A 26,046-nucleotide genomic window follows, 5' to 3' on the forward strand; every position below is an offset into this window, starting at 1 on the left:
CCAGCCACTCACAGGGCCCAGCGGGAATCCCGTTAGTTCACTGGCTAGGAGGGCGGGAAAAGCCGAGCTCGCGCCCCGCCTTCGAGAAGGAACCGAGGGCGGGAGGCTTTCTTCGGTCTGGGGGTAGTGAGGCAGTGTTCTCTTTGAGGGGTGTTAGGAAGATGGGGGAGAAGTTTCTTTAGATAGTGGCCGGCCAGGTCTCTCTCAGTTGAGGGACAAGATGATCCTTATTCCTTCCATTTGAGGGATGAGTGCTTGTGGTTTCCTCATTTGGGGAAAGCAGTGAGGGGATCCCTTCAATTTGGAGCAAGAAGTGAGAATAGATTCCACTCAGTTTGAAGGAAGAGGTGGGATCAGTTCCCTTTAGTTGTGGGAGGAAGAGGGAAGGATGCCCTTCAGTTTTCTGGGAAAAGATTGGGATGAGTCAGTTTGAGGGGGCAGATAGAACACGTTCCCCTCAGATTTGGAGAAAAAGTGGGATGGGTGCCCCTCAGCTTCAATGAAAAGTGGAGACAGCCCTCCTCTGGCGCGAGATGAGCCGAATGCCCCTCAGATTTGGAAAAGGCTGGGTGCATCCCGCCTAGTTTGAAGGGAATCAGTAGGCTGGGTTTGCCATAGGTTCCTGTCAGCTTCATGGAAGAGATGAGACAGTTCCCTGTAGTGTGATTGAAAGGGAGAGCCAGGTGCCCCTCGGTTTGGGAGATGAAGAACAGCCTTCCTCTTCCCCTGGAATGAGCTGGGCTAGTCTGGGCCTTGGGGTTTCTGGGGACGTCGGGGGCAGCGTTGTCCATCACTGCTTTGGGGGAGCGTCCAGTGCGCGTGCGCAGCTCAGGTCCGGGAGGGGGCCGGCGGGGGGTCCAGGCTTGGGAGCGCGGCGCCGAGGGCGGAGGAGCACGGTCCCCTGCCGTCTGCACCCGGCCGCGCCTGGGCCCCAGGGGAGGGCTGCTAGTCGCCCCGCAGCGCTGGCCGAGGAGGAGCCGTGCCCCTCCCGTCCTGACCGCGCCCCCCGGCGGACCGTCGCCTTTCCCGCTGCGGGCTGCGCCGGGGGGTCGTGACCGCGGACCGCTTTGAATCCGGTGGCGGCAGTATTGGGGGAGCAGACTCGGAGGAGTATGTTGTGGAACTTGGGGGACAGCTGCACTGGGGAATTTCCGGAGCTGGGACTGATTTAGGGAGGAAGGAGGAGGGGGTCCCAGACTACGGGCGTCCGGGGCAGGGTCTCCGAGCCCGGACCCGGCTTGGGGGTATCGGAGCCGGGATTGGGGGGAGCGGGGCCCACGTGCCTGTGACGCGGGGGCGCCCGGTAGGTGGCGGCGGCGACGCGGGGCCGGCGGCCGTGCGATGCCGGGAGGGCGGCTGGGCAGGAGACAGGATGCTGCGCGCCGCACTGTCCCTGCTTGCGCTGCCCCTGGCGGGGGCGGCCGAAGAACCCACCCAGAAGCCGGAGTCCCAGGGCGAGCCTCTCCCAGGCTTGGAGCTCTTCCGCTGGCAGTGGCACGAGGTCGAGGCGCCCTACCTGGTAGCCCTGTGGATCCTGGTGGCCAGCCTGGCCAAAATCGGTGAGTGCGTGTGTGCGTGCGCCAGGCCAACGGCCCGCGGCGGACCCGCCCCCAACACCCCCACCTCCTCAGTCCTCAGATTGGGGCTGGCTTCTTGCACGATGCCGGGACTCAGGTTTGGATTCCACAAATCCGGGCTCTCGCCCAGTTCCTGCGTTGCCTCTTGTGGGTCCCTGGTCCCTGTCTTCTCCCGTAGGAGCTCTGAGGATTTGCCTTTCTGAAGGGCTGTCCCCTGCTCTCCCCAACTCCATCTTTAGGCTCCTTTGCCCTCTCTGCTCCCCTCTTCCCCTTGCAGTAGGCCCTCCTCAATCTGGTTCCTCCCCTACCAATCCTCGGCCTCTCAGAAACCTCTGTCGATAGTGAGGACATGTGGGGACATTGAGGGGGGGGTGTTCTCCCACGAACACAGGCATCCTGGTTCTGAAGAAGCAGCCTTCCCTGGAGACCGCATCCGAGTGTCCATTCCCTTGGGAAACTACACCACCGCCACTTCTCCTCTGCTCCCCACTTAAAGCTGCTGCCTTCTCATGCCTGTGTGTGGGGACCCCCCTCTTCAGGTCCACATTCTTCCCACTTCAGGGTATAAGAAACTTCCATGTATCGGGGGCTCCCTGTGTGCTGCCTACCCTAGAAGCTTTCATACATCCGACCTCTTCAGTCCTGACAGCATTGAAGGCTGTGCTTCAGACTTCTTTTTCCCGGAATAGAGCTGCTTTTCCTTGCCTCTACTCCTTCCTCCTCCCTTCTGAGCAGCCAGTGGTCCCTCCTCCCACCAGAGACCCTCCCCCTTCTCCCTGTTGTGCAGGCTCTGCTGTGGGGGTGACTAATTATAGCTGAGCGTTGCTACTCTCTCCCAGTGGATGCTGGGCACAGCCTGTACTCCAATCTCACCAATACAGCCTTCATGGAGGAATCACCCAGAGCCTAGAATTTGCCCCCCTTCTCTCACAGGGACATTGCTGGGGGGCGAGGGGGCTGGGCAGGAACAGAACTCTCCACTCTGCTGTGGCAGCCTGAGATTAATAATGGAAAGTGGGACTCCGGGGAGCCTGGTTCTGTGATGGGGCTTGGATCGAAGGGCTGAGGTTAATGCATGAAGAGATGCAGATGAAATACAATCCCTAAAGGAGAGGAGTGGGAGACCAAAGTAGGGACAAGTATGGAGAGATCTATGACCACGCTTACCTTAGAGGCCCAGCAGCAATGAGAGTAAGAGTGAAAGGAGCCTCAGATTTGGAGCCAACAATTGGGTTTGCTGAGAAGTCTGAGTTGCAGAAGAGTTCCTGTCTTAGGGCTTATAGCAACAACTGCAGTTTTCCCCATAAATCATCGTTATTTTTCTAGTTTGGATGACATCTCCTATGGAAGTAGAGAGGAGAGCCTCTTTCTCACAAGCCAAAGAAAATCCTAAAATTAGGGGGAAAGGCAGAACATTCAGGAACACCTTCCCCCGGCTTCATTACTAGGAGACTTTTTCCCTTTTATTAAAAAAATATTTACATTGAGCTTACTATGTGCCAGGCACTGTTCTAGGCCCTTTGGGTACAGCTTTCAAAGGGCACTGTCTTGGCATAGGGTCTCACACAGGCTAATTTAGAGGCCTCCTTCCCCAGCACACCAGGGATTGTGTAGAGAGAGAGGTGTTCACTTGTGGCCTGAGAACTTAAAGGAGAGCCAAAGAGTTTCTTTTAGAGGACAAAAGTATGAGTGGCAATAGTGCTAGAAACCCTTTCTTCTCCCCTCGTAGAGACAGAACTGTTCTATTAACATTTGGTGAGAACCTACTATGTGTCTGACATTATGCTAGGCATATTACATACTTTATATCATCTTATCCTCACCCTTGATGCTGGGTATTTTTCCTATATTACAAAAGAAGAAAATGAAATTCAGTAAGTTAAATAATTTGCTTGAGAACACACAGAATGTGCTAAGGCCGGAGGAAGACCTGGAGATCTCCTGACTGCTAAACCCAAAGTTTTTACGCAGTCCTGAGTGAGTCCATATAATGGAAAGCATATTGGGCTAGAGTCTACAAGGCTCCTAGGAGGTATAATATACATTCTGGTCTAGTTAAGGAGTGAGGACTTATAAATAGGTAAATTTATTAAGTGCTTACTGTAAAATAGTGTGCTAAGTGCTTTTCAGTAGATTGTCTTTTTTTTTCTTTTTTTTTTTTTTTGGGACAGAGTCTTGCTCTGTCATCAGGCTGGAGTACAGTGGTGCGATCTTGGCTCACTGCAACCTCTGCCTCCTGGGTTCAAGTGATTCTCCTGCCTCAGTCTCCTGAGTAGCTGGGACTACAGGTGTGCACCACCACTCCCAGCTAATTTGTATTTTTAGTAGAGAGGGGGTTTCACCATGTTGGCCAGGATGGTATCTATCTCTTGACCTCATGATCTGCCCGCCTTGGCCTCCCAAAGTGCTGGTATTACAGGTGTGAGCCACCACACCACTTGGCCTTTTTTTTTTTTCTTAAGACAGAGTCTCACTCTGTTGCCCAGGCTGGAGTTCAGTGGCATGATCTTGGCTCACTGCAACCTCCACCTCCCAAATTTAAGTGATTCTCCTGCCTCAGCCTCCTGAGTATCTGGGACTACAGGCACCCGCCACCACGCCTGGCTAATTTTTGTATTTTCAGTAGAGACAGGGTTTCGCCATGTTGACCAGGCTGATCTGGAACTCCTGACCTCAGGTGATCTGCCCACCTTGGTCTCCCAAAGTTTTGGGATTACAGGCATAAGCCACCATGCCCAGCCTGTAGATTATCTTTTTTAATGGTCCCAATAATCTTAAGAGATCATTATTGTTTTTACTACCATTTCACTGATGAGAAAACTGAGAGTCAGAGAGGTGAAGTTATTTGCCCTAAGGTTACAGAAGTAGGCTTTGAATCCAAGCAGTCTGACTTCAAAGGCCCTGATTTTTACAGCTATTTTATATGTAAAAAGATACTGGGTAGCATTTGCTGAGGTTCAAATAGCGACTATGGATAAGGGAAGTCAGAGAAAGGTGAGGTTCTCTGAGGATGAAAATAGAAAGGAAGGGACATTTCTAGAAGAGGAAAAAGCAGTAAGGACCTAGGTTACCATGTTGTGACAGAAACACTAACAAGCAGATGACTTTGACTGCAGAGGAGGGTTTGTAGCCCTGGAGACTGGAAATTCTTGAAGTCTTGCATATTTCTCCTCCCTTGGTCTCAGGGTCAGGAATCCTGACTTTGACTAACCTTCTAAGACTGGGAGGGTATACACCTGGGTGTGGAAGGATATTCCATAAACTGATGCACCCTGCCCTCTTTTTGCATTGCAGTGTTTCACCTGTCTCGGAAAGTAACATCTCTGGTCCCTGAGAGCTGCCTGCTGATTTTGCTGGGCCTGGTGCTAGGGGGCATTGTTTTGGCTGTGGCCAAGAAAGCTGAGTACCAGCTGGAGCCGGGTACCTTCTTCCTCTTCCTGCTGCCTCCTATTGTGTTGGACTCAGGCTATTTCATGCCTAGCAGGCTGTTCTTTGACAACTTGGGTGCCATCCTCACCTACGCCGTGGTAGGCACGCTCTGGAATGCCTTCACAACAGGTGCTGCCCTCTGGGGCTTGCAGCAGGCTGGACTTGTGGGTGAGTGACTCTAAGACCTGGGCTTTGCCAGACCCATTGCCCTCCTCCCCCGTCCTCCAGCTCTGGAGGTCCATGCTGGTGTGAGCCTTGCTCTGAAAGCTCTGTCCTAGGTCCCTCCCACTGGAGTGCAAGGCAGTGCTCCCAATGGGCTTCAGGCCTCATCTAAGTCTCTGCCAGTCTGGGCTTCTGCAGCATAACAGCTGAGCAAGAGCCTGGCTCCCAGCTGTGTGTAGGCTGCCAAGGCTGGGGAGCCTGCGTTACCACTCTGTTGCCTTCTGCCCTCTGTTACCACACTGCCACTTGCCAGCCTTGCTCCCCTGAGGCACAGCTGTGCACCATTTCTGCAAGGGCCTACTGTCCCGGCTCTGCCCAGGCCAGGTCAGGGTGGTTTTCTGTTTTTATTATTATTTTTCCTTAACTACATATTGTCTATAATAAATTCATTATTTAAAAAATAAATACCTATTATAAATCCATCAAATGCTGGCACTACACTGGGTTTTCTCTTCTTACTTATCTCATTGACTCTTCATAGCAACACTTTTGGGGTATAATTTGTCACATTTAATGTATGAGGAAATAGAACCCCTTTTTTGTTTGCTGTCAGGTCCAAGGTTGGCAGAAGAGGACCGTTTTATTGTTGTTTGTTTTTCTGAGATTGAGTCTCACTCTTGCTCAGGTTGGAGTGCAATGTCATGATCCCGGCTCACTGCAACCTCCACCTCCTGGGTTCAAGCGATTCTCCTGCCTTAGCCTCCCAAGTAGCTAGGATTACCAGCATGTGCCCACACGTCTCACTAATTTTTGTATTTTTAGTAGAGACAGGGTATCACCATGTTGGTCAGGCTGGTCTTGAACTCCTGACCTCAGATGATCTGCCCACCTTAGCCTCTCAAAGTGCTAGGATTAGAGGCGTGAGCCACTGCACCTGACCTCAGGTTTGTTTTACTGAGGCTCTTTGCCTTTAGGTTGCCCTCTCTTGCTACCTCATTCTTTATTTCCTAATCCAAGAAATTCATTCAGCCCTGAAGGCTGATGATTCATACTTTTTCCAAGGTATTACAAGAAGATGTTTACAATTGCTATCTAGGACTCTCACCTGGTTTCCCTATTGAGGTAGGCAGGAAGGGGAGGGAGTAGTACATCAGATCATAATAACAGTAGTAATCCTAATAGATAATATGTTTTGGGTGCTTACTGTGTGTTAGGCATTGGCTAAATAAGGAACTTTTTGAGGTAGATATTGTTATTAGTCTCAGTTTAGACATGGGGAAACTGGAGCTCATAGAATTTATATGACAGGTTCTAGTCCCACCTGAGGTGCTTTTCTTACTTTATTCAGTCCTCCACCCCTGCTGAGAACTGTGTTACATTCCTCTGGCTGGGAACCACAGGTATGGGAGAAAGCACTCTTTCCCTAATAAAAATCCAGTTAGCAGCCAATTTCCATTTGCTAGTAGTTATTAGTACTGTTGCTACAGTGTTTTTTCCCTAATTCTATTTTATTTATTTATCTTTTCCGAGACTGAGTCTCACTCTGTCACCCAGGCTGGAGTGCAGTGGCACGATCTCAGCTCACTGCAACATCTAACTCCCGGTTCAAGCAATTCTCCTGCCTTAGCCTCCCAAGTAGCTGGGATTACAGGCACATACCACTGCACCCAGCTACTTTTTGTATTTTTAGTAGAGATGGGGTTTCACTTATGTTGGCCATGCTCATCTCGAACTCCTGACCTCAGGTGATCCAGCCCGCCTTGGCCCCCCCAGAGTGCTGGGGCGCACCTGGCCTTTTGCTCTATTCTAAATGGCTGGATTGAGTTTTGAAACAATCTTGTGAGGCAGGCAGATGAGGAGGCATGGCCAAGGTAAGTCACATGACAGTGACAGAACCAGCATCACACAGGTAATTGGCAAAGCCAGGCCTTAGGCATAGGTAGCTTGACTGAAGTCTCCTGATCTGCAGGCCAATGCTGTCTTTGCCATCCCAAGTCCTCTTTGGACTTCCTCATTGTATCAGCGCGGGTGGAGCCTGGGCTTGTCAAAGGGCATGCTGCAGGAGACTGCGTTGTCCTCAGTGACTGGACTGTCCTACACCTGTCCGTCAATAGCCCCTAGGGTGCAGGCTGGCTTACTGGACTTCCTGCTGTTTGGGAGCCTCATCTCGGCGGTGGACCCCGTGGCAGTGCTAGCTGTCTTTGAAGAGGTGCACGTCAATGAGACTCTCTTCATCATCGTCTTTGGCGAGTCCCTGCTCAATGATGCAGTCACAGTGGTGAGCATGCTCAGCTGGCTGCCATTCCCTGACCCCAGGCTGCATGTTCTGACCAACTGGGGGTCTGCACAGACTCAGACCCTTCCCATGGGTTCCCTGGGGCAGATATATGCTGTCCGCTTTCACTGTCTCCCAGCAGTCCCAGTTGCTGCCTTCCCGCCTCATGCTGACTCTCCTCTTCTTGCTCAGGTGCTGTACAAGGTCTGCAACTCCTTTGTGGAGATGGGCTCTGCCAACGTGCAGGCCACTGACTACCTGAAGGGAGTCGGTCAGTATTTCCCCACTCCCAGCTGGCATTGGAGGTCTGCCTCCCCTGGGTTGCTGAAGCCCTCCCACCCCACATCAGCACAGAGGAGGCTATTCGGGTTGCCTCATCTCCCCTCTTCTATAGAGAAATGGGGTCTGGGAAGGGCTTGCCAGGGATCCTGGCTCTGGGATTTTGAGCCCCTGGGAGTGTGGTGGGCATCATCCCTCAATCCCTGCCAGGGTAGGGTCCAGGCCAGGGGTCATGCTGACAACCCACTCCTCCCCCAGCCTCCCTGTTTGTGGTCAGTCTGGGCGGGGCAGCCGTGGGCTTAGTCTTTGCCTTCCTCCTGGCCCTGACCACACGCTTCACCAAGCGGGTCCGCATCATCGAGCCGCTGCTGGTCTTCCTCCTCGCCTATGCAGCCTACCTCACTGCTGAAATGGCCTCGCTCTCCGCCATTCTTGCGTGAGTTCTGGGGACCTTGCAGGCAGATAGCTGGGAGGGGGCACTGGAGATGGTTGTCCCTCACAGGGACACAGGCAGGAACTTCAGGAGTCCTTAGGTTTCCCTGACACTTTGTGGTACTGGGAGCCTCAAACTCTCCTGGGGAGATAGTAAACCTCAGGTAATATTCCAGGAGCTGCCTCCAGAACTGTCCTCAGCACCCTAAAACCCTCTGGGTGTAGGATGGGCTGGAAGTAAACTTTAAGGCCTGGGGCCACCAGCTCTGGAGGCCATAGCGCTTCAGAAGCTGCATCAGAGAGCCTGCTAGTCAGAGCACGTTCCTCCCACCTTCCCCTCCAGGAGATACTGAGTAGGAAGCCTGGAGATCTGGACTCGAAGCCCAGCACTACCATTCAGTCTTCAGGCCTCCCCGGGCTTCAGCTCTGAGAGTCTGACATCCTGTGATAGGCAACGCCCCCTCCTGCAGTATGCTCAAACCACAGAGGCTGAGCCCCCCTGGAACCCTTCCCCACTTTCCCTGTCTCTCTATCCTCTCCCAGGGTGACCATGTGTGGCCTGGGCTGTAAGAAGTACGTGGAGGCCAACATCTCCCATAAGTCACGCACAACTGTCAAATATACAATGAAGACTCTAGCCAGCTGTGCTGAGACCGTTATCTTCATGCTGCTTGGCATCTCAGCTGTGGACTCTTCTAAGTGGGCCTGGGATTCTGGGCTGGTGCTGGGCACCCTCATCTTCATCCTGTTCTTCCGAGCCCTCGGTATTGCTGACAACCTCTGCTTTCCCACTGTCCTTCCTATCCCGCCCCTGCCTGCAGCTCATCTCTCCATCTGAGTCCACATCCTTGTCAATTCCTAAGCCTCCTCTTGTTGCTCACCTGTCTCAGCCCCTGTTAGACCTCAGCCCAGATACTTGGTGATATCCACTCCTATGTCCTCCACTCCCAACGCTTTGCTCCCACTGGCCTCCCTCCTGCTGCAGGCGTAGTCCTGCAGACCTGGATGCTGAATCAGTTCCGGCTAGTCCCTCTGGACAAGATTGACCAAGTGGTGATGTCTTATGGGGGCCTGCGGGGGGCTGTGGCCTTTGCTCTCGTCATCCTGCTGGATAGGACCAAGGTCCCTGCCAAGGACTACTTTGTAGCCACCACTATTGTGGTGGTCTTCTTCACAGTCATCGTGCAGGTGGGAGTGCCCACAAGGCTGGGTAGGGAGAGGGTCGGGCAGGCCCTGGGGGAGTCTTGGAGCCTATGGGACAGGGGCTCCTCTTTCCGCTGAGAGACGGAGGGCCCTGACTTCCCAGATCTTGAGTGCAGTGGGGTGGGGGTACCAAAGCTGAGGCCTCATTATGGGGAGAGAAAGGAAGCAGGGAACTGAATAGGAATAGGGCAGGGCTCACCTCCTGCCTGTCCATAGGGCTTGACCATCAAGCCACTGGTCAAATGGCTGAAGGTGAAGAGGAGTGAGCATCACAAACCTACCCTGAACCAGGAGCTGCATGAGCACGTGGGTACCAGAACCCCAGCCCTCACCTGTCCCTCTCGACCATCTCCTATTTTGGGCAAAGTCCTGATCCAGTCCCCCTACCCACCCCCCCTTCTAGACTTTTGACCACATTCTGGCTGCAGTGGAGGACGTTGTGGGGCACCATGGCTACCACTACTGGAGGGACAGGTGAGGGAGCTGCCCCGAGGCTCCTTCAGCAGCAGCAGCTCCACCAGCCAGGGAAGCATGGGAGATGTGCCACACTTCTGAGAAGGGACAGAGCCAGGTTCAGGCTGGGTGACCTCTGCCTGAAGCCCTTCAGTGGCATCCCAGTGCTCTCAGGTTAAGACAAGTTTCCCCAGTGTGGCCTGCTTGGCCCTGCATGGTCTGGCAACTGCCAGACTCTAGCCTCATCATGCTCTGCTCTGTCTTTCACTGTCTGCCTGCTAATTCCATGGACCCTACCTTAGAGCCTCAGGATCCACCATGCTCCCCCAGCCTGGCCACTGGGACCCTCTCTCTACTAGAACACTCCCTCACCTCCCTCTCACTTACTCAGCTTCAATTCATCCTTCACAACTCACTGTAGGCTTCAATTCCTTAGGGAGGCCTTCCCTGGCCTCCCTGACTAGGACATATCTGTGTCATATTCTCTAATTATCCTTTGTAGTTCTTGTCATGGTTGCAATTTCATAGTGATTTGGAATGATTTCAATTACGGTTAGCCTTTCCCATGACACTATACATTCCATGAGGGCAGGGACTAGCCTTGAGATTCTCCCTGGCTGAGGCCCACATCTAAAAAGCCAAGCCAGTGCTGATGGTGTCCTTGCCCCATCTGAGGAAGGGCCTCATGGCCAGGCCTTGGGAATGGGACTCAGGGCCGGGCCTGGCATCCTCTGTAGGTGGGAGCAGTTTGACAAGAAATACCTGAGTCAGCTGCTGATGCGACGGTCAGCCTACCGCATCCGGGACCAGATCTGGGATGTGTACTACAGACTCAACATCCGGGATGCCATCAGCTTTGTGGACCAGGTGGGCTAGCAGCTACGAGGTGGGCCGGTGGTGGGTGGGCAGATGGGCAGCACAGCAGGACAGAAAGGGGTGGCAAGCAGCCAGGCCTGAAGGGAGCTGGGAATTCCTAGCTGGCTCCATGGTCTGGTTAAGTGGCAGCTAGCTGCAGGAAGCAGCTGGGCCTGGTGCTGACATTCAGAGTCTGGCAGGCAGTCCAGAGAGGTGGGAAACAGCTGGATTCTGGAGTCAGCAGATGTGGCTCAACTGTTATCACTTCCAAATTTATGACCTTGGGTAAGTCACACTCTCTGAGCCTGTTTCCTTAGCTGTGAGAAAGCAGGTGTAAGAGGCTGGGCATGGTGGCTCATGCCTGTGATCCCAGCACTTTGGGAGCCCAAGGTGGGTGGATCACTTGAGGTCAGGAGTTTGAGACCAGCCTGGCCAACATGGTGAAACCCTGTCTCTACTGAAAATACAAAAACTAGCCAGGCGTGGTGGTGTATGCCTGTAATCCCAGCTACTCTGGAGGCTGAGGCAGGAGAATCGCTTAAATCTGGAAAGCAGAGGTTGCAGCGAGCTGAGATCATGCCACTGCACTGCAGCCTGGGCGACAGAGTGAGGCGCTCAAACATAAAAAATAAATAAATAGGCCAGGCGCGGTGGCTCACACCTGTAATCCCAGCACTTTGGGAGGCCAAGGTGGGCAGATCACGAGGTCAGAAGATCAAGACCAACTGGGCCAACATGGTGAAACCCCATCTCTACTGAAAATACAAAAAAATTAGCTGGGCATGGTGGCACACACCTGTAGTCCCAGCTGCTTGGGAGGCTGAAGCAGGAGAATTGCTTGAACCCAAGAGGCGGAGATTGCAGTCAAGAGATCTCGCCACTGCACTACAGCCTGGGCTGCAGTGCGAGACTCCATCTCTAAATAAATAAATAAATGAAAATAGAAAGTAGGCATAAGAGTACCTATGCCACAGAATTTGTGGATTCGATATGTAAAGTACCTGGCACGTCAAAAGAGTAAACTAAGTGTTCATTATTATTATTTCCTTTATTGCCCCTGACTCCTGGGCCACCTTCCATCTGATTGCTGGCTAACCTTGGTCTTGACGCCTCCAGGGAGGCCACGTCTTGTCTTCCACAGGTCTCACTCTGCCCTCTATGCCCAGCCGCAATTCTGTGGCAGAGACTTCTGTCACCAACCTGCTGTGAGTCCTTGAGCCCTTTAGCCTTCCTCATACTCATCTCCATTGGGCCCTCTCTCTGAATCCCTTCTGGGGGAGATTTGTCAGCACCTTTGTATCTGCCCTTCTTCTGGCCTATGCTTCCTGCCCCCTCCCCAGCACATGTGTCCCCTGTCTCCTGCAGGAGGGAGAGTGGCAGTGGAGCGTGTCTGGATCTGCAGGTGATTGACACGGTACGCAGCGGCCGGGATCGCGAGGATGCTGTGATGCATCATCTGCTCTGCGGAGGCCTCTACAAGCCACGCCGTAGGGTGAGAGCAGGCAGGCATCAGAATTTTGAGGGGGTGGAGGTGGTCTAGGGAGAGCTTAAGAGGCAGTTGGCACCAGCTTGTTAGAGAGCTGCAGATGCCCAGCTAAAGAGTGTGGGTTTCAGCCAGGCGCAGTGGCTCATGCCTGTAATCCCAGCACTTTGGGAGGCCAAGGAGGGGGGAATTGCTTGAGGTCAGGAGTTTGAGATCAGCCTGGCCAACGTGGTGAAAGTGAAACACCATAAAAAATTAGCTGGGTACGGTGGCATGTGCCTGTAATCCCAGCTACTTGGGAGGAGAATCGCTTGAATCTGGGAGGCAGAGGTTGCAGTGAGCTGAGGTCACACCACTGCACTCCAGCCTGGGTGACAGAGTGAGACTCCATGTCAAAAAAATTAAAAAAAAAAAAAAAAAAAGGGTATGGGTTTCATCAGTAATAAAAAACCTCTCCTTTATTTTTATTTTTTGGAGAAAGGGTTGGCCTAATACAAGCACGTTTAAGAATACCTTCTCTGGTAGCAGAATTCAGATCAAATTGGAGGGGGTGAATTGAGCAGCTGGGAAAGCCAGTTGGGAAGCTGGAGTGAAATGTCATGGATTAGGGCCAGGTGGTGTGATTGGCTTTGATGGGGAGAGGAGACAGAGTACTGGGGGCCTTGAGGGTCACTGGAGAATGATGGGGTCACAGACAGAAGCAGGAGCACAGAGGAAGTCTCCTAGATCAGCTTAGCCTGTAGAAGGTGGGCATCTGTTTTAAATAATGGAAGTTAGTCCAACACAGATCATGAAGCTTTTCGGCTGGAAAGGCCAAGCCCATCCAGGAGAGAATCTGTTGCAACCCCACAAGAGGGCAGCAAGCCATTACCTTGCACCTTTCTAAAATGGGAAGCCAGACACACCAGTTCTGGCAGTTTTAACAGTCAAAGCTCTTCCTACTGTGGAAACAGAATTGGCCTCCTTTAACTTGCACCCACTGGTCCTGATTTGACTCTTTGCAGTTCTGCAGAATAAATCTTCCAAGGTTTCAGGACAGTTCCATTTTACACAGCCTCTCTTGCCTTCAGGCCAGCATCTCTTGCCTTCTGGTGTGTCTTCTCTGGACTTAAAAAACAGGGCCCAGAATGGAAGTTGCTACTCTAGCTGTGGCTGGTCAGGGAAGGGCTTAGAAGCTCTCTCACCATTCTAGTTCTAGAACTTGCTATTTCTCTTCCCACAGCCCAAGATCCCTCCAGCCTTGGCTTACCACCCTGGGACCCCATATTGTCCTTAGAATCTGCTAAACTCCCAGGTCTGCCTCAGTTAATGGTTGTCAGAACCGATTTCATCCCAACCTGTGGAGTTTTTAAAAAACCTTTTTCTTATTCAAAATTCCAGTAGAGAGAATAAAATAACTCATATTATCTATCAACCAGCTCTGAAAAATCAGTGCATGATTAATTCTATTACATTCTATAGCCCTACCACATCCTGCCCACACTTTATCTTAAAAAAAACTCCAGACATCATATCACATCATCTCAAAATATTTCAGTATGTCTCTCTAAGTGGCAAGAACTCTTACATCCAGTCAGTATTCAATACATATCTTTTTTTCCAGCTGGATGCTCAAATCAGGATCTAAATTAAGTCCACATTTAGCATTTGGGAAATATTTCTCTTCATTAAAAAAAAATCTATAATAGTTCTTTCTCCCCTCTTTATCTCCCTTGCTATTTATTTATTGAAGAAACTGGATACTTTGTCTTGGAGAATTGCACACTTTCTAGATTTTGCTGACTGTATTCCAGTGGTGTTGTTTAACATGTTCCTCCATTCCCTATATTTCCTGGTTGTTAAATCTAGAGGCCTGATCAGATTCAGGGACATTCAGTAGGTATGCTATATATTTTCTGTGGTGTCACATTAGGAAATACATAATGATTTGATGTGGAGGGTGTGTGTGTGTGTGTGGGGGGTGTGTATGTATAAGATTGGCCAGTGGGTTCAGTCCAATCAGTTCAGTCTGTTTTTTAAAAATCTGGAATAAGTTTGCGTATATCCCGTTAAATGTCATCTTTTTTGCTTTAGCCCATCATCCCATTGTTTGGTTCCCATGTCTGTCACCAAATGTCTCCTTCTTAGATTCATATCATCTGAAAATTTGTTAAGCCTGTTAACTTTGTATTCATCCAAATCAACATAAACATGTTGAACAGGATAGAGCTGAGGACAGAGCCCTGTGGCATGCTACTAAAGACTTTCCTCCAGTCTGACATGGATGAAGCATTTTTGGGGTATGGTAACTTAACCAGTTCTGAATCCACTTAGTATGATAACACAATCCACAATTTATCATGTTCTTCATAGAAATATCATTAGAGAGAGACAGAGATATCTAGTATGCAGTTAGAAAGATAAGATTATAGTTTAATAGATAAGGGCTGGAGAGAGATTTGGAAGCAATCCATATCAGATTTTGTCACCTGGCTACCACAGAATCCCCTGGGGAACTTCCTGGCTTAACCTGAAGATTCTGATTCTGCAGTTTGGAGTGGAACTAAGAATCTGTATTCTTTTTTTTTTTTTTTTTTTGAGATGGAGTTTCACTCTTGTTGCCCAGGCTGGAGTGCAATGGCACAATCTCTGCTCACCGCATCCTCCGTCTCTCGGGTTCAAGTGATTCTTCTGCCTCAGCCTCCTAAGTAGCTGAGATTAGAAGCACGCACCACTACGCCCGGCTAATTTTGTGTTTTTAGTAGAGACGATTTCTCCATGTTGGTCAGGCTGGTCTTGAACTCCTGACCTCAGGTGATCTGCCCACCTCTGCCTCCCAAAGTGTTGGGATTACAGGTGTGAACCACTAAGCCCGACTGAATCTGTGTTCTTACTAAGTTGCCCAGGTGATTCAAATGCAGCTGGTCTGATGACTGATATTCAAGAACCACAGGTCTATATCACTGGGATAGCTGGGGCGAACAGAATGAATAAATTCTCTGGGGCGAGTGTTTCCTGGGGAGAGAGGAGGGCTAAAGATAACACTGAGGAATGCACATGGGAGAAAAGGAAGGAGAACCAAAGACAAGGAACCCTTGGAGAAGCAGTGGCAGATGGTGTCTCAGGCCTGAGGCAGAAAGAGGGCTAGATGCTGTGCAGAGACAGAGCCCACCACACTCACTGGTGACCAGCGAGAAGGCAGCACTGTGGAGTTGTGGACCCCGGGGTTGCATTTCTGGTATTTAAGGAAGTGGTGAGTAGGAGAGAAAGTGTCAGAATCAAATTATAAAAGTGTGGCAGCAAAAGGGAGACAATGGTGTTCATAGGGAGACTTTCTTTAATGAGGCAAGGGCAGGAGCTTGAAAACAGAGGGGAGGGAGCCAAGTGGTGAGGGAAGGGGTGAAGATACAGGAGAGTGGAGAAATAGGAGGCAGCAGGAACTGCTGGAGGCAGGAAGTGGGGAAATGAACCATGTGGAGGCTGGGGCTGGGCAGCAGTGAGCCTTGTGAAGGAGATGGACCCCTTCATCCCAGGAGAGAGGGTGCCTCCTGGTGCATAGGTAGAGGAGGAGGGCAAATGGAAGACTTGAAGGGGGCTCTTAGAACTGGTTCAGGGAAGCAGAAAATATGAGATAAAGGAACCAGACTTGGGATGTGAGGCAAAATAAGATTATCTGGCAGGTGCTGGGCAGTATTTCAGGGGATTACCACCAGATGATGAAAAGGTGCTAAGCAGGGAGGGTAGAGGTAGACGCAGTCTAGGTGAGTGTGTAGCAGGCTTGGTCTTTATGAGAGTTAAAAATAGCATAGCCAGGTGCAGTGGCTCATACCTGTAATCCCAGGACTTTGGGAGGCCAAGGTGGGCAGATCACCTGAGGTCAGGAGTTCAAGACCAGCCTGGCAATATGGTGAAACCCTATCTCTACTAAAAATACAAGAATTAGCTGGGCGTGGTGGCAGATGCCTGTAATCCCAGCTACTCGGGAGACTGAGGCAGGAGAACTGCTTGAACCCCAGAGGCAGAGGTTGCAGTGAGCAGAGATTGTGCCATTGCACTCCAGCTTGGGTGACAACAGCAGAACTCTGTCTCAAAAAAAAAAAAAAAAAAGAGCAGATGATAGGGGTGAGCCTAAATTATTGGGACTGAGAAGGTCCAGGGTGTCAAGGGAGATAGTTAATGCAAGTTCAAAGTGCAGCACAGGATATCATGGTGGTGGTTGTAGAAATGGCTAGATGGGAGAATCCAGCTGGAGAAAGGATCCTGTGTAGCCAGAAGGGGGCAGGGAGGCTGAGCATGTGGGCAAAGCTCAGATCAATGGAGGTAGAAAGAAGAAAATGTTCCCCATGTTGTCATAGTACCAGAACAAGACAGAGGGTCACCTTCAAATCAGAGGGAATAGGGAAAGGATGGCAAGGGATGGAGAAGGCCAGGTTTCGGGGAATAAGTTCTGGGATAAAGGGAAGCTTCTCCCAGGGAATTGAGAACACAGAGTCTCTGGCTGGGTTCCTCTTGTATTTTGTTTTGTTTTGTTTTTCAATCCATTGTTAATTCTGGAAAAGCTGGGCTGGCAGGACCTGTGTTGAATATGTTGGGGCTGTGGCCTGGGGTTCCTGTGGGAGGCCAAGGCATCTGGCCTCATAGCGAGGCGGGGCTGTCATTGCCAGTACAAAGCCAGCTGCAGTCGCCACTTCATCTCAGAGGATGCGCAGGAGCGGCAGGACAAGGAGGTCTTCCAGCAGAACATGAAGCGGCGGCTGGAGTCCTTTAAATCCACCAAGCACAACATCTGCTTCACCAAGAGCAAGCCACGACCCCGCAAGACTGGCCGCAGGAAGGCATGTCTTCTCAGGGACTCCTCTTTGGATCTGGAGGCTGATAGCATGCAGTTTTGAGCCCCCAAGCGTTAGGATCCAGCTTAGGGGGACCCCAGTTGGATAGTCCTTAGGCACTTGATGACTGTAGCAGTTTGGGTTCCCTTTTAGATGTTCTTAGAGCCCCAGAGATGTAAGGTGAGACCTTCAGATGGGGAGCAGCCTCTTGGCCATGTGGTCACCTGCTGGGAGGCAGCAGGAGCTCCTACCAAAAATGAAAAAGGCAGGAGAAAAGGAGATTCCTTTGAGGGGCAACTCTGTGAGCCCCTAAGTCAGCCCGGGCTGATGCATCCAGATTTCTTTTTGGGGCATGGTTCACTGAGACCCTACAATTCTTGCCTGGTTGGCCAAGGGTTGTAGAACCAGTGGGACTGATGCAAATTCCCTCCCCTGCTGGGTTAGGAAAACTTGTCCTCCTGTTGACCCCACCAGATGACAGGGTTGGGGTGGGGAGCTGGGGCCAGAGGCTCAGGTTTTCTTTCTTGGTCCTCAGAAGGATGGTGTGGCGAATGCTGAGGCTACAAATGGGAAACCTCGAGACCTGGGCTTTCAGGACACAGGCAAGCAGGGAGTAGGGTGGGATTGAGGATGGGAGGAAGGAGGGAAAGGGCTGGGGCTCACCACCCAGAATCCTGGAGGACCTGCTCTAGGGTGCATTTTAAGCACCATGAGCTGGGGCTCTTCCCCCAGGGACTTGATTTCCAATTTGGAAATGTTCAAAGCAGTTATTAGATAATGCGTGACAGGAGGCATCTGATTGCTAACTAAGGGTTACAGGCCCCGAGGACTTGGAAAAGGTGTCATGGAGAAGGGGGAGCTTGGTCTGGGCCTTGGAGGATGGATGGACCCTGGGGCCCAGTGTACTGTCTGCAAAGCCAATTCTGTTTTGTTTTTTTGAGATGGAGTCTTACTCCGGTGCCCAGGCTGGAGTGGAGTGGTGCCATCTCGGCTCACTGCAACCTCTGCCTCCCAGGTTCAAATGATTCTTCTACCTCAACCTCCCAAGTAGCTGGGATTACAGGCGTGTGCCACCATGCCTGGCTAATTTTTTTGTGTTTTTGGTAGAGACAGGGTTTCACCTTGTTGGCCTGGCTGGTCTTGAATGCCTGACCTCAGGTGATCCGCCCACCTCAGCCTCCCAAAGTGTTGGGATTACAGGCGTGAGCTACTGCACCTGGCTACAAAGCCAGTTTTGTATGATCTGAAAGTTAATGGGACTTCCAGCAATCCAAGTGCTCATGTTTCCAGTGGATCATGGGATTTGGGGCTGAAAAAAAAGGATGAGGGAGCTGGAAAGTGTGGTCCTCATGGCTTCCTCTGCGGACTTGGCTTCCTCTGGTTGCCTCCTTGGGCTCTGCAGTGTCACTTCTCTTTCTCCCAAGTCACCACCTCCTAGGCCAGTGCTTGAAACAGCCAGAGGAGAAAGTAGGTGTCTCTGCCAATGTGTGTTCTGCCTAGGGAGACAGAGCTGGCTTGGGGCTGTGCAGTCCCAAGAGGCAGCTGCCAGCCCAGGCCGCCTGACTTTGCTCGTCTCTGTCCAGCTGCTGTGATATTAACCGTGGAGTCTGAGGAGGAGGAGGAGGAGAGCGACAGTTCAGAGACAGAGAAGGAGGACGATGAGGGCATCATCTTTGTGGCTCGGGCCACCAGTGAGGTTCTCCAAGAGGGCAAGATCTCAGGTAATGTCTTCCTCCCTGTCCCCCTTCCCTCTGAAGCAAGCTGATTTCCTTTCTCTTCACTCATGGCCTCTACTCCAGACAACTCCCTTTTTCTATTCACCAGTTTATTCACCAGCCAGCATTTGCAGAGCATCTTCTTCATATCAGATGCCTGACATAAATGATACTCAATCCTCACAACAACCAAGATGGGGAAATTGAGCTCAGACAGCCTAAGGAACTTGTGACTTGTCCAGCATCACACAGTAGAACCAGAATTTGAACCTGACCCATCTGACTCCAAAGCCCACAGTCTTTTTAAATATTATTTTATTTTATTTTATTTTAGACAGAGTTTTGTTCTTGTCGCCCAGGCTGGAGTGCAGTGGCGTGATCTTGGCTCACAGCAACCTCTGCCTCCCAGGTTCAAGCAATTCTGCCTCAGTCTCCCAAGTAGCTGGGATTTCAGACGTGCACCGCCACACCCAGTCTCGAACTCTTGACGCCAGGTGATCCATCCACCTTGGCCTCCCAAAGTGCTGGGATTACAGGCATGAGCCACCACACTCAGCCTTTTCTTTTTTTTTTCTTTTCTTTGATGCCATTCTTGCATTACTATAATTTTTTTTTTTTGAGACAGGATCTTACTCTGTCACCCAGGCTGGATCACGAATTGCATGATGGCATGATCATGGCTCACTGCAGCCTTCATCTCCAGGACTCAAGTGATCCTCCCACCTCAGCTTCCCTAGTAGCAGGGACTACAGGTGTGCATTAGCACACCCAGCTGATTTTTCCTTTTTTTTTAAGATGGAGTTTCACTCTTGTGGCCCAGGCTGGAGTGCAATGGTGTTATCTCAGTTCACTGCAACCTCTGCCTCCCGGGTTCAAGTGATTCTCCTTATTCAGCCTCCGGAGTAGCAGGGATTACAGGAATGCACCACCACCACGCCCAGCTAATTTTGTATTTTTAGTAGAGACAGGGTTTCTCCATGTTGGTCAGGCTGGTCTCGAACTCCCGACCTCATGTGATCCGCCCACCTTGGCCTCCCAAAGTGTTGGGATTACAGGCGTGAGCCACTGCACCCAGCGTTTTTTGTTGTTTTTTTTTTTGAGACAGAGTTTTCCTCTTTTTGCCCAGGCTGGAGTGCAGTGGTGCAATCTCGGCTCACTGCAACCTCTGCCTCCTGGGTTCAAATGATTCTCCTGCCTCAGCCTCCCAAGTAGCTGGGATTACAGGTGCCTGCTACCATGCCTGGCTAATTTTTTGTATTTTTAGTAGAGACAGAGTTTCACTGTGTTAATCAGGCTGGTCTTTTTTTTCCTTTTCTTTTTTTTTTTTTTTTTGAGATGCAGTCTTGCTCTGTTACCAGGCTGGAGAGCAGTGGTGGGATCTCAGCTCACTGCAACCTCTGCCTCCCGGGTTCAAACAATTCTCTTGCCTCAGCCTCCCTAGTAGCTGGGACTACAGGCATGCACCACCATGCCCAGCTAATTTTTGTATTTTTAGTAGCAACAGGGTTTCATCATGTTGGCCAGGATGGTCTTGATCTCCTGACCTCATGATCTACCTGCCTTGGCCTCTCAAAGTGCTGGGATTACAGGTGTGAGCCACTGCATTCAGCCTATTCAGGCTGGTCTTGAACTCCTGACCTCAGGTGATCCACCTGCCTTGGTCTCCCAAAGTGCTGGGATTACAGGCGTGAGCCACCTCACCCAGCCCACCCAAAATTTTTTTGTAGAAATGAGGTTTCGCTGTGTTACCCAGGCTGGCCTCAAACTCCTGGACTCAAGCAATCTTCCCACCTTGGTCTCTCAAAATGCTGGAATTACAGGTGTGACTCACCGTGCCACCCACACCTTTTCAAGGCCATGCTGCCTCCCTTTATAGTCCAGTGAGGAACAGGAGGTAGTGAGCAAACTATGGGCTCTGTTGAGACCCATGCCCTCAAGTAGAGCCTCAGGTGAAGGTGGCAGCCTGACCTGGAGGAGGAGACTGAAGTCATCAAAATGGAATTACTGTGGACAAAAATACAGTATATAAGCATTTTCATGTATGTATAGAGACCTAATTCACTCATAATGTCATTATCACTGGTGGCTGGGACCCTCAAATATTTTTACAAATTTTTTATTATAGGAAATTTCTTTCTTTTTTTTTTCTGGTAGCTGGTATGTAGCTAAGGAAATTTCAAAATATACAATGATAAAACTATAAAATAAACTCCCATCTCTCCATTATCCAGCTTCAATAATTACCTACTCATAGCCAATCTTATTTCACCTAAACCTCACCTATGCCTCTCCCTCCACTGGGTTCTTCTGATGTAAGTCTAAAATGTCATATCACTTTATCAATAAATACTTCAGTACATATCTCTAAAAGACAAGGATTCTTTTATTTTTTTTTCTTCTGAGACAATCTCTCTCTGTTGCCCAGGCTGGAGTACAGTAGTGCGATCATAGCTCACTGCAGCCTTGAACACCCAAGCTCAAGCAATCCTTTTGCCTCAGCCTCCAGAGTAGCTGGGACTTCAGGCACAGACCATCATGCTCAGCTATCTTTTTTTTCTAGTAGAGATGAGGTCTTGTTACGTTGCCCAGGCTAGTCTTAAACTCTTGGGTGCAAGTGATCTTCAGCCTCCCAAAGTGATGAGTCACACCCAGCCAGATAAGGAATTTTCTTTTTTTTTCTGAGTTAGGATCTCTCTTTGACACCCAGATGGGAGTGCAGTGGTGGGATCATGACTCAGTACATCCTCAACCTCCTGGGCTCAAGCCACTGCACCCAGCCTCAGATAAGGATTCTTGATTCCTGCCTATAGTCATTTGAGCCCAGGAGGCTGAGGCTGCAGTGAGCTATGATCACGCCACTACATTCCAGCCTGGGCAACAGAACAAGACTCTGTCTCTTAAAAAAAAAAGATTCTTTAAAATATATATATATAACCACAATGCCATTACCATATCTAAAATCTGTCATCAAATATCTAATCATTGCTCAAATTTCCCTGATTGTCTTAATATATATATATTTTTTTGCGGTAGGTTTGTTCAATGTCCCTTTTAACCTATAGCAGTGATTCTCAAGGGGGATGGTGGTGGAGTGATTTCGCTTCCGCAGGGGACACTTGGCACTGCCCAGAGACATTTTTGGTTGTCAGGGAAGATGCCCTTGTATTGAGTAGGTAGACGCCAGGGATACTGCTAAACATCCTACAATGCACAGGATAACCCCCCACAGCAAACAGTAGCTGTCCCAAAATGTCAAGTGTCAAGTTTGATAAACCCTGATCTATAGGTTTCCCCCAAACCTCCTACTTTTTTTCTCTTCACTATGTATTTATTGAAGAAACCCACTTATTTGTCCTGCAGTCCTTCTCTGTCTGGATTTTGTTGATTGCATCCCCAAAGTGTCATTTAATATGTTGCTCTGTCTCTTAAATTTCCTTTAAACCAGTAAATCTACAGGCAGTGGCTCATGCCTATAATCCCAGCACTTTGGGAGGCTAAGGTGGGCAGATTATCTGAGGTCAGGAGTTTGAGACCAGCCTGGCCAACATGGCGAAACCCCCTCACTACTAAAGGTATTAAAAAAAAAAAAATTAGCCGGGCGTGGTGGTGGGCAGGTGCTTGTATCCCACCTACTCTGGAGGCTGAGGCGGGAGAATAGCTTGAACCTGGAAGATGGAGGTTGCAGTGAGCTGAGATCACACTACTGCGCTCCAGCCTGGGTGACAAAGCAAGATTCTGTCTCAAATAAAGAAACAAAAACAAACAAACAAACAAAAAATGTCTCCCTCATCAATTATTTGGTTACTTTGAGGTACAGTTCACATAGGAAATGCTTGATTCTTTAATTTTTCAGTTTTCAGACCAAAGAGTTAGTTCCCTAGCAGTCTCTAAAGGTGAATAGCAAAGGTTTTTTTGTTTTACACTTTTTGTTGTTGTTATCACATTTTAATATTCCAGGTCTTTCAAGAGATACCGTTTTACTTAATCATAGCATCAATACATTTCACACATGTACTCAAGTAAGAAGCTTATTGGGCTGCTCAGGACTTTATCAATGAACAGATACACGCTGTGCTTGACTTTGAAGAGCTGGGGTGGTTGGTGGCCAGAGGGATTCTCTTTCCAGGTTTCCTCCTTCAGAACCTCAGACTTCCTGTAATTCAGCCCTGCCCCTGCAGTTCTGGGATTCTTAACTCAAGTCCCCTATGCCGCGTCATCTCTTTGCGGCAAAGCTCTGGCCTGCTGTTAGGTTTGCATAAGCTCACACTCCTGGGCTCTGTTCCACCAAAGGGCTGTGGTGGGTACTCAGGCAGAATGCCCAGCAGAAAAACCTTTGGCCTGCAGCTTCCAGGTCTTTCTTACCCTCCCTGGCAGCTGGTGTTTCTCCCTCACTGGCTGGATGGAATGGGGCTTTGGCAGGAAGCTGTTTCAGAGACCCGTGCTGCAAGTAGGGTGAGGGGACTGGAGATGGGGCTTCCTTCCTGCCTGGCTCCTGTTTTCGCTATCTTCTTTTTATTTTTATTGTGTTTATTTATTTTTTAGATAAAGTCTCACTCTTTTACCCAGGCTGGAGTGCAACCTCTGCCTCCTGGGTTCAAGCGATTCTCCTGCCTCAGCCTCCCGAGTAGCTAGGATTACAGGCGTGCACCACCACAACTGACTAATTTTTGTATTTTTAGTAGAGATGGGGTCTCACCACGTTGGCCAGGCTGGTCTCTAACTCCTGAGCTCAGGTGATCCACTGTCTTGGTCTCCCAAAGTGCTTGGATTACACGTTAGCCACTGCGCCTGGCCAACTTCCCTTATTTTCATTTGTTTGATAGGTATTTCTCAAGCAACTACTGTGTGCCCGGCCCTGTGCTAGGTGCTGGGGATACAGTGGAGAGCAAAACCAGCTGTGGTACTTCCCCTCAGCAAGACATTCATCAGATAATCGCACAAATGGATGGCGTATGGAAAGTGTTGCATGAATTTATGAGAACGTGCTTATACTTGAGTTTTCCACTGCATTGATAATGAGTTCATGTACACTCTGTCCCCAGGAAGCCTTGAGGTGTGCCCGAGCCCACGAATCATTCCCCCCTCCCCAACCTGTGCAGAGAAGGAGCTCCCCTGGAAGAGTGGGCAAGGGGACCTGGCAGTGTACGTGTCCTCGGAAACCACCAAGATTGTGCCTGTGGACATGCAGACAGGCTGGAACCAGAGCATGTCATCCCTGGAGAGCCTAGCATCTCCTCCCTGTAACCAGGCCCCAACTCTGACCTGCCTGCCTCCCCATCCACGGGGCGCTGAAGAGCCCCAGGCCCCTCTCTACCCGCCTTCTGATCCACGCCCTAGCTTCGCCTTCCCCCCGAGCCTGGCCAAGGCTGGCCGCTCTCACAGTGAGAGCAGTGCTGACCTCCCCCAGCAGCAGGAGCTGCAGCCTCTTATGGGCCACAAGGACCACACCCATCTCAGCCCAGGTACCACTAACTCCCACTGGTGTATCCAGTTCAACAGAGGCAGCCGGCTGTAGCCCAGCGTTTTGGGGAGGAGCAGGAGGTGGAATCCCTGTGGGAAATGCTCCCTGGGCGATGAGTAGAATCCTTGCAACTTGACATGAGGCCAGAGGGGTCTGGGCTGAAGTAGCAATTGGGCTTCCTTGGGGCTGGTCAGAGGGGTCACCTGAGCTGGTCCTCACAGGGGCCTTTCTCGCCACCTCCCTGCTCCTAATCCCTGCCACCTTCCATTTCAGTAAGGCCTCTACTCTGGCTCCAGATCCAGTCCAGGCCTTCTAGGGGCTAGGCCCAGACACTTGGGTTGCTGGTCCCCCTTCCCTAGTGGGTTTTCCCGGAGACTCTATAGGCAGCTGCTCCTGCCCCAAAAGCTAGGGCATTATTCCTCAGTGAATGCCAGCCTTCCCCGTCCCCATTCCCTCCCCAGCACTGGGTCAGTGGTGCCCTGGCAGTGAGGCTCCGTGAGGGGCTGACCCTCAGAGGAACTGGAGTGGGAGGTGGGGCAGGCCTCAACCTTGGGCTTTGCTGCCCTACTGGGTCAGTTACCCATAGTCCATTTTTTTTTAGGGCAGCGGGAACCTCTGCTTCCAATTCCTGCTTTAGCCCCTTCCCTTTGCTGTCAGGTATTGGGGTAATAGTTCCTCCTTTTCTAAGACCAAGGCTGGGGGCTGGGCGAGGCTTCAGTTCAAGGCTGCTGCTGAGCTGGGGTCATTCTAGGATCTGCTGCTCTAGGTCCAAGTCTGGACCTTTCTGATTCTTGGGTCTGGGTTTTTTGAGGAGGGGACATAGTGGCCTCTGAGCTGTCATGTCACCCCCTGAACATTCCCCAGAAAAGGAACCCAGTATCTCAGGGCCACTGCTCCATTGCTCTGGGGGCTGGGATGCCTGGCTAAGCAGGGGCTGACTGGGTGGCAGGTGATTCTCCAGGGGTTAGCACCTGCCTTGTGTTTTGTACCTTGAACCTAAGATACATTAAACATCTCTCAGATGGATGAGTGTCTTGTGTCCATGTATCAGGAGGTTCTTAGGGTGGGGGGCAACAGGGGCATCTGGTGAAGGAGATGAAAACCCAACTGCCTGCCCCAAGGATTGAGAATGGAGGGGAATCCTAGGCAGAACTGTTCATCCTCTGGTCTCCTGTCATGCATCCCCCATACCTTTCCAATATTGTCCTCTTAGCAGGGGGCCTGCAGTGGTGGTCAAGAGGATTACTATTTTGGCATGGAATCACAGAACTAGAAGTCTATAAAATGAGAAACGCTAGCAGGGAAAGACTCCAGAGGTCAGGTGCCAAGCTGCCCTGATGCAGCCATCACACACCTAGGACCAGATGAGCATTTCTTGAAAACCTGGACTCAGGTATAGGACACATGAACAGAAGTGGCCTTTTGCACGTGACAGGTGGGAGGGCAATCTCAAGGGCTCAAGGGATTTGGTTACTTGGAGTGTTTAATTTTTATTTTTGGAGACAGGATTTTGTTCTATCACCCAGGCTGGAGTGCAGTGGCACAATCATAGATTACTGCATCCCTGGGCTCAAGGAATATTCTTGATGCAGTCTCCCAAGTAGCTAGGACTACAGGTGTGTACCACCATGCCTGGCTAATTTTTTAACTTTTTTTTTTACTATATTTATTTATTTTTAGAAACAGGATCTCATTCTGTCACCCAGGCTAGAGTGCAGTGGCATGATCTCAGCTCACTGCAACTTCTGTCTCTGGGGTTCAAGCGATTGTCATGCCTGTCTCCTGAGTAGCTGGGACTACAGGCACATACCACCATGCCTGGCTAATTTTTTGTATTTTCAGTAGAGATGGGATTTCACCATGTTGGCCAGGCTGGTCTCAAACTCCTGACCTCAAGTGATCTGCCTGTCTCAG

The 26,046-nt window shown here is 50.5% G+C and overlaps 1 protein-coding gene across 4 annotated transcripts; it reads left to right on the top strand.

Moving 5' to 3' along the window:
• Nucleotides 1-1,336: 1,336 nt before the first annotated feature.
• On the top strand, nucleotides 1,337-25,158 carry SLC9A5 (solute carrier family 9 member A5). Of its 4 annotated transcripts, none has more exons than XM_012468225.3 (16): nucleotides 1,337-1,559; nucleotides 4,872-5,174; nucleotides 7,283-7,446; nucleotides 7,636-7,714; nucleotides 7,981-8,158; nucleotides 8,698-8,918; nucleotides 9,140-9,342; nucleotides 9,574-9,663; nucleotides 9,761-9,831; nucleotides 10,548-10,677; nucleotides 11,782-11,870; nucleotides 12,031-12,157; nucleotides 16,792-16,962; nucleotides 17,492-17,558; nucleotides 18,540-18,677; nucleotides 23,714-25,158. In XM_012468225.3, the coding sequence occupies exons 1-16, from the start codon at nucleotides 1,373-1,375 to the stop codon at nucleotides 24,184-24,186; spliced, it is 2,691 nt and encodes an 896-aa protein (XP_012323648.2). In that variant the 5' UTR covers nucleotides 1,337-1,372; the 3' UTR covers nucleotides 24,187-25,158. The 4 variants fall into 4 exon arrangements, with proteins under 4 accessions (XP_012323648.2, XP_021522753.2, XP_021522754.1 ...); XM_021667078.2 differs by having other exon boundaries at nucleotides 17,495-17,558; XM_021667079.2 differs by lacking the exon at nucleotides 23,714-25,158 and adding an exon at nucleotides 23,495-23,703.
• Nucleotides 25,159-26,046: the final 888 nt, after the last annotated feature.

This window comes from Aotus nancymaae, unplaced genomic scaffold (assembly GCF_030222135.1).
Source record: "Aotus nancymaae isolate 86718 unplaced genomic scaffold, 86718_ANA_hifiasm-v0.15.2.pri h1tg000030l, whole genome shotgun sequence".
In the NCBI taxonomy this organism is placed as follows: Eukaryota; Metazoa; Chordata; class Mammalia; order Primates; family Aotidae; genus Aotus; species Aotus nancymaae.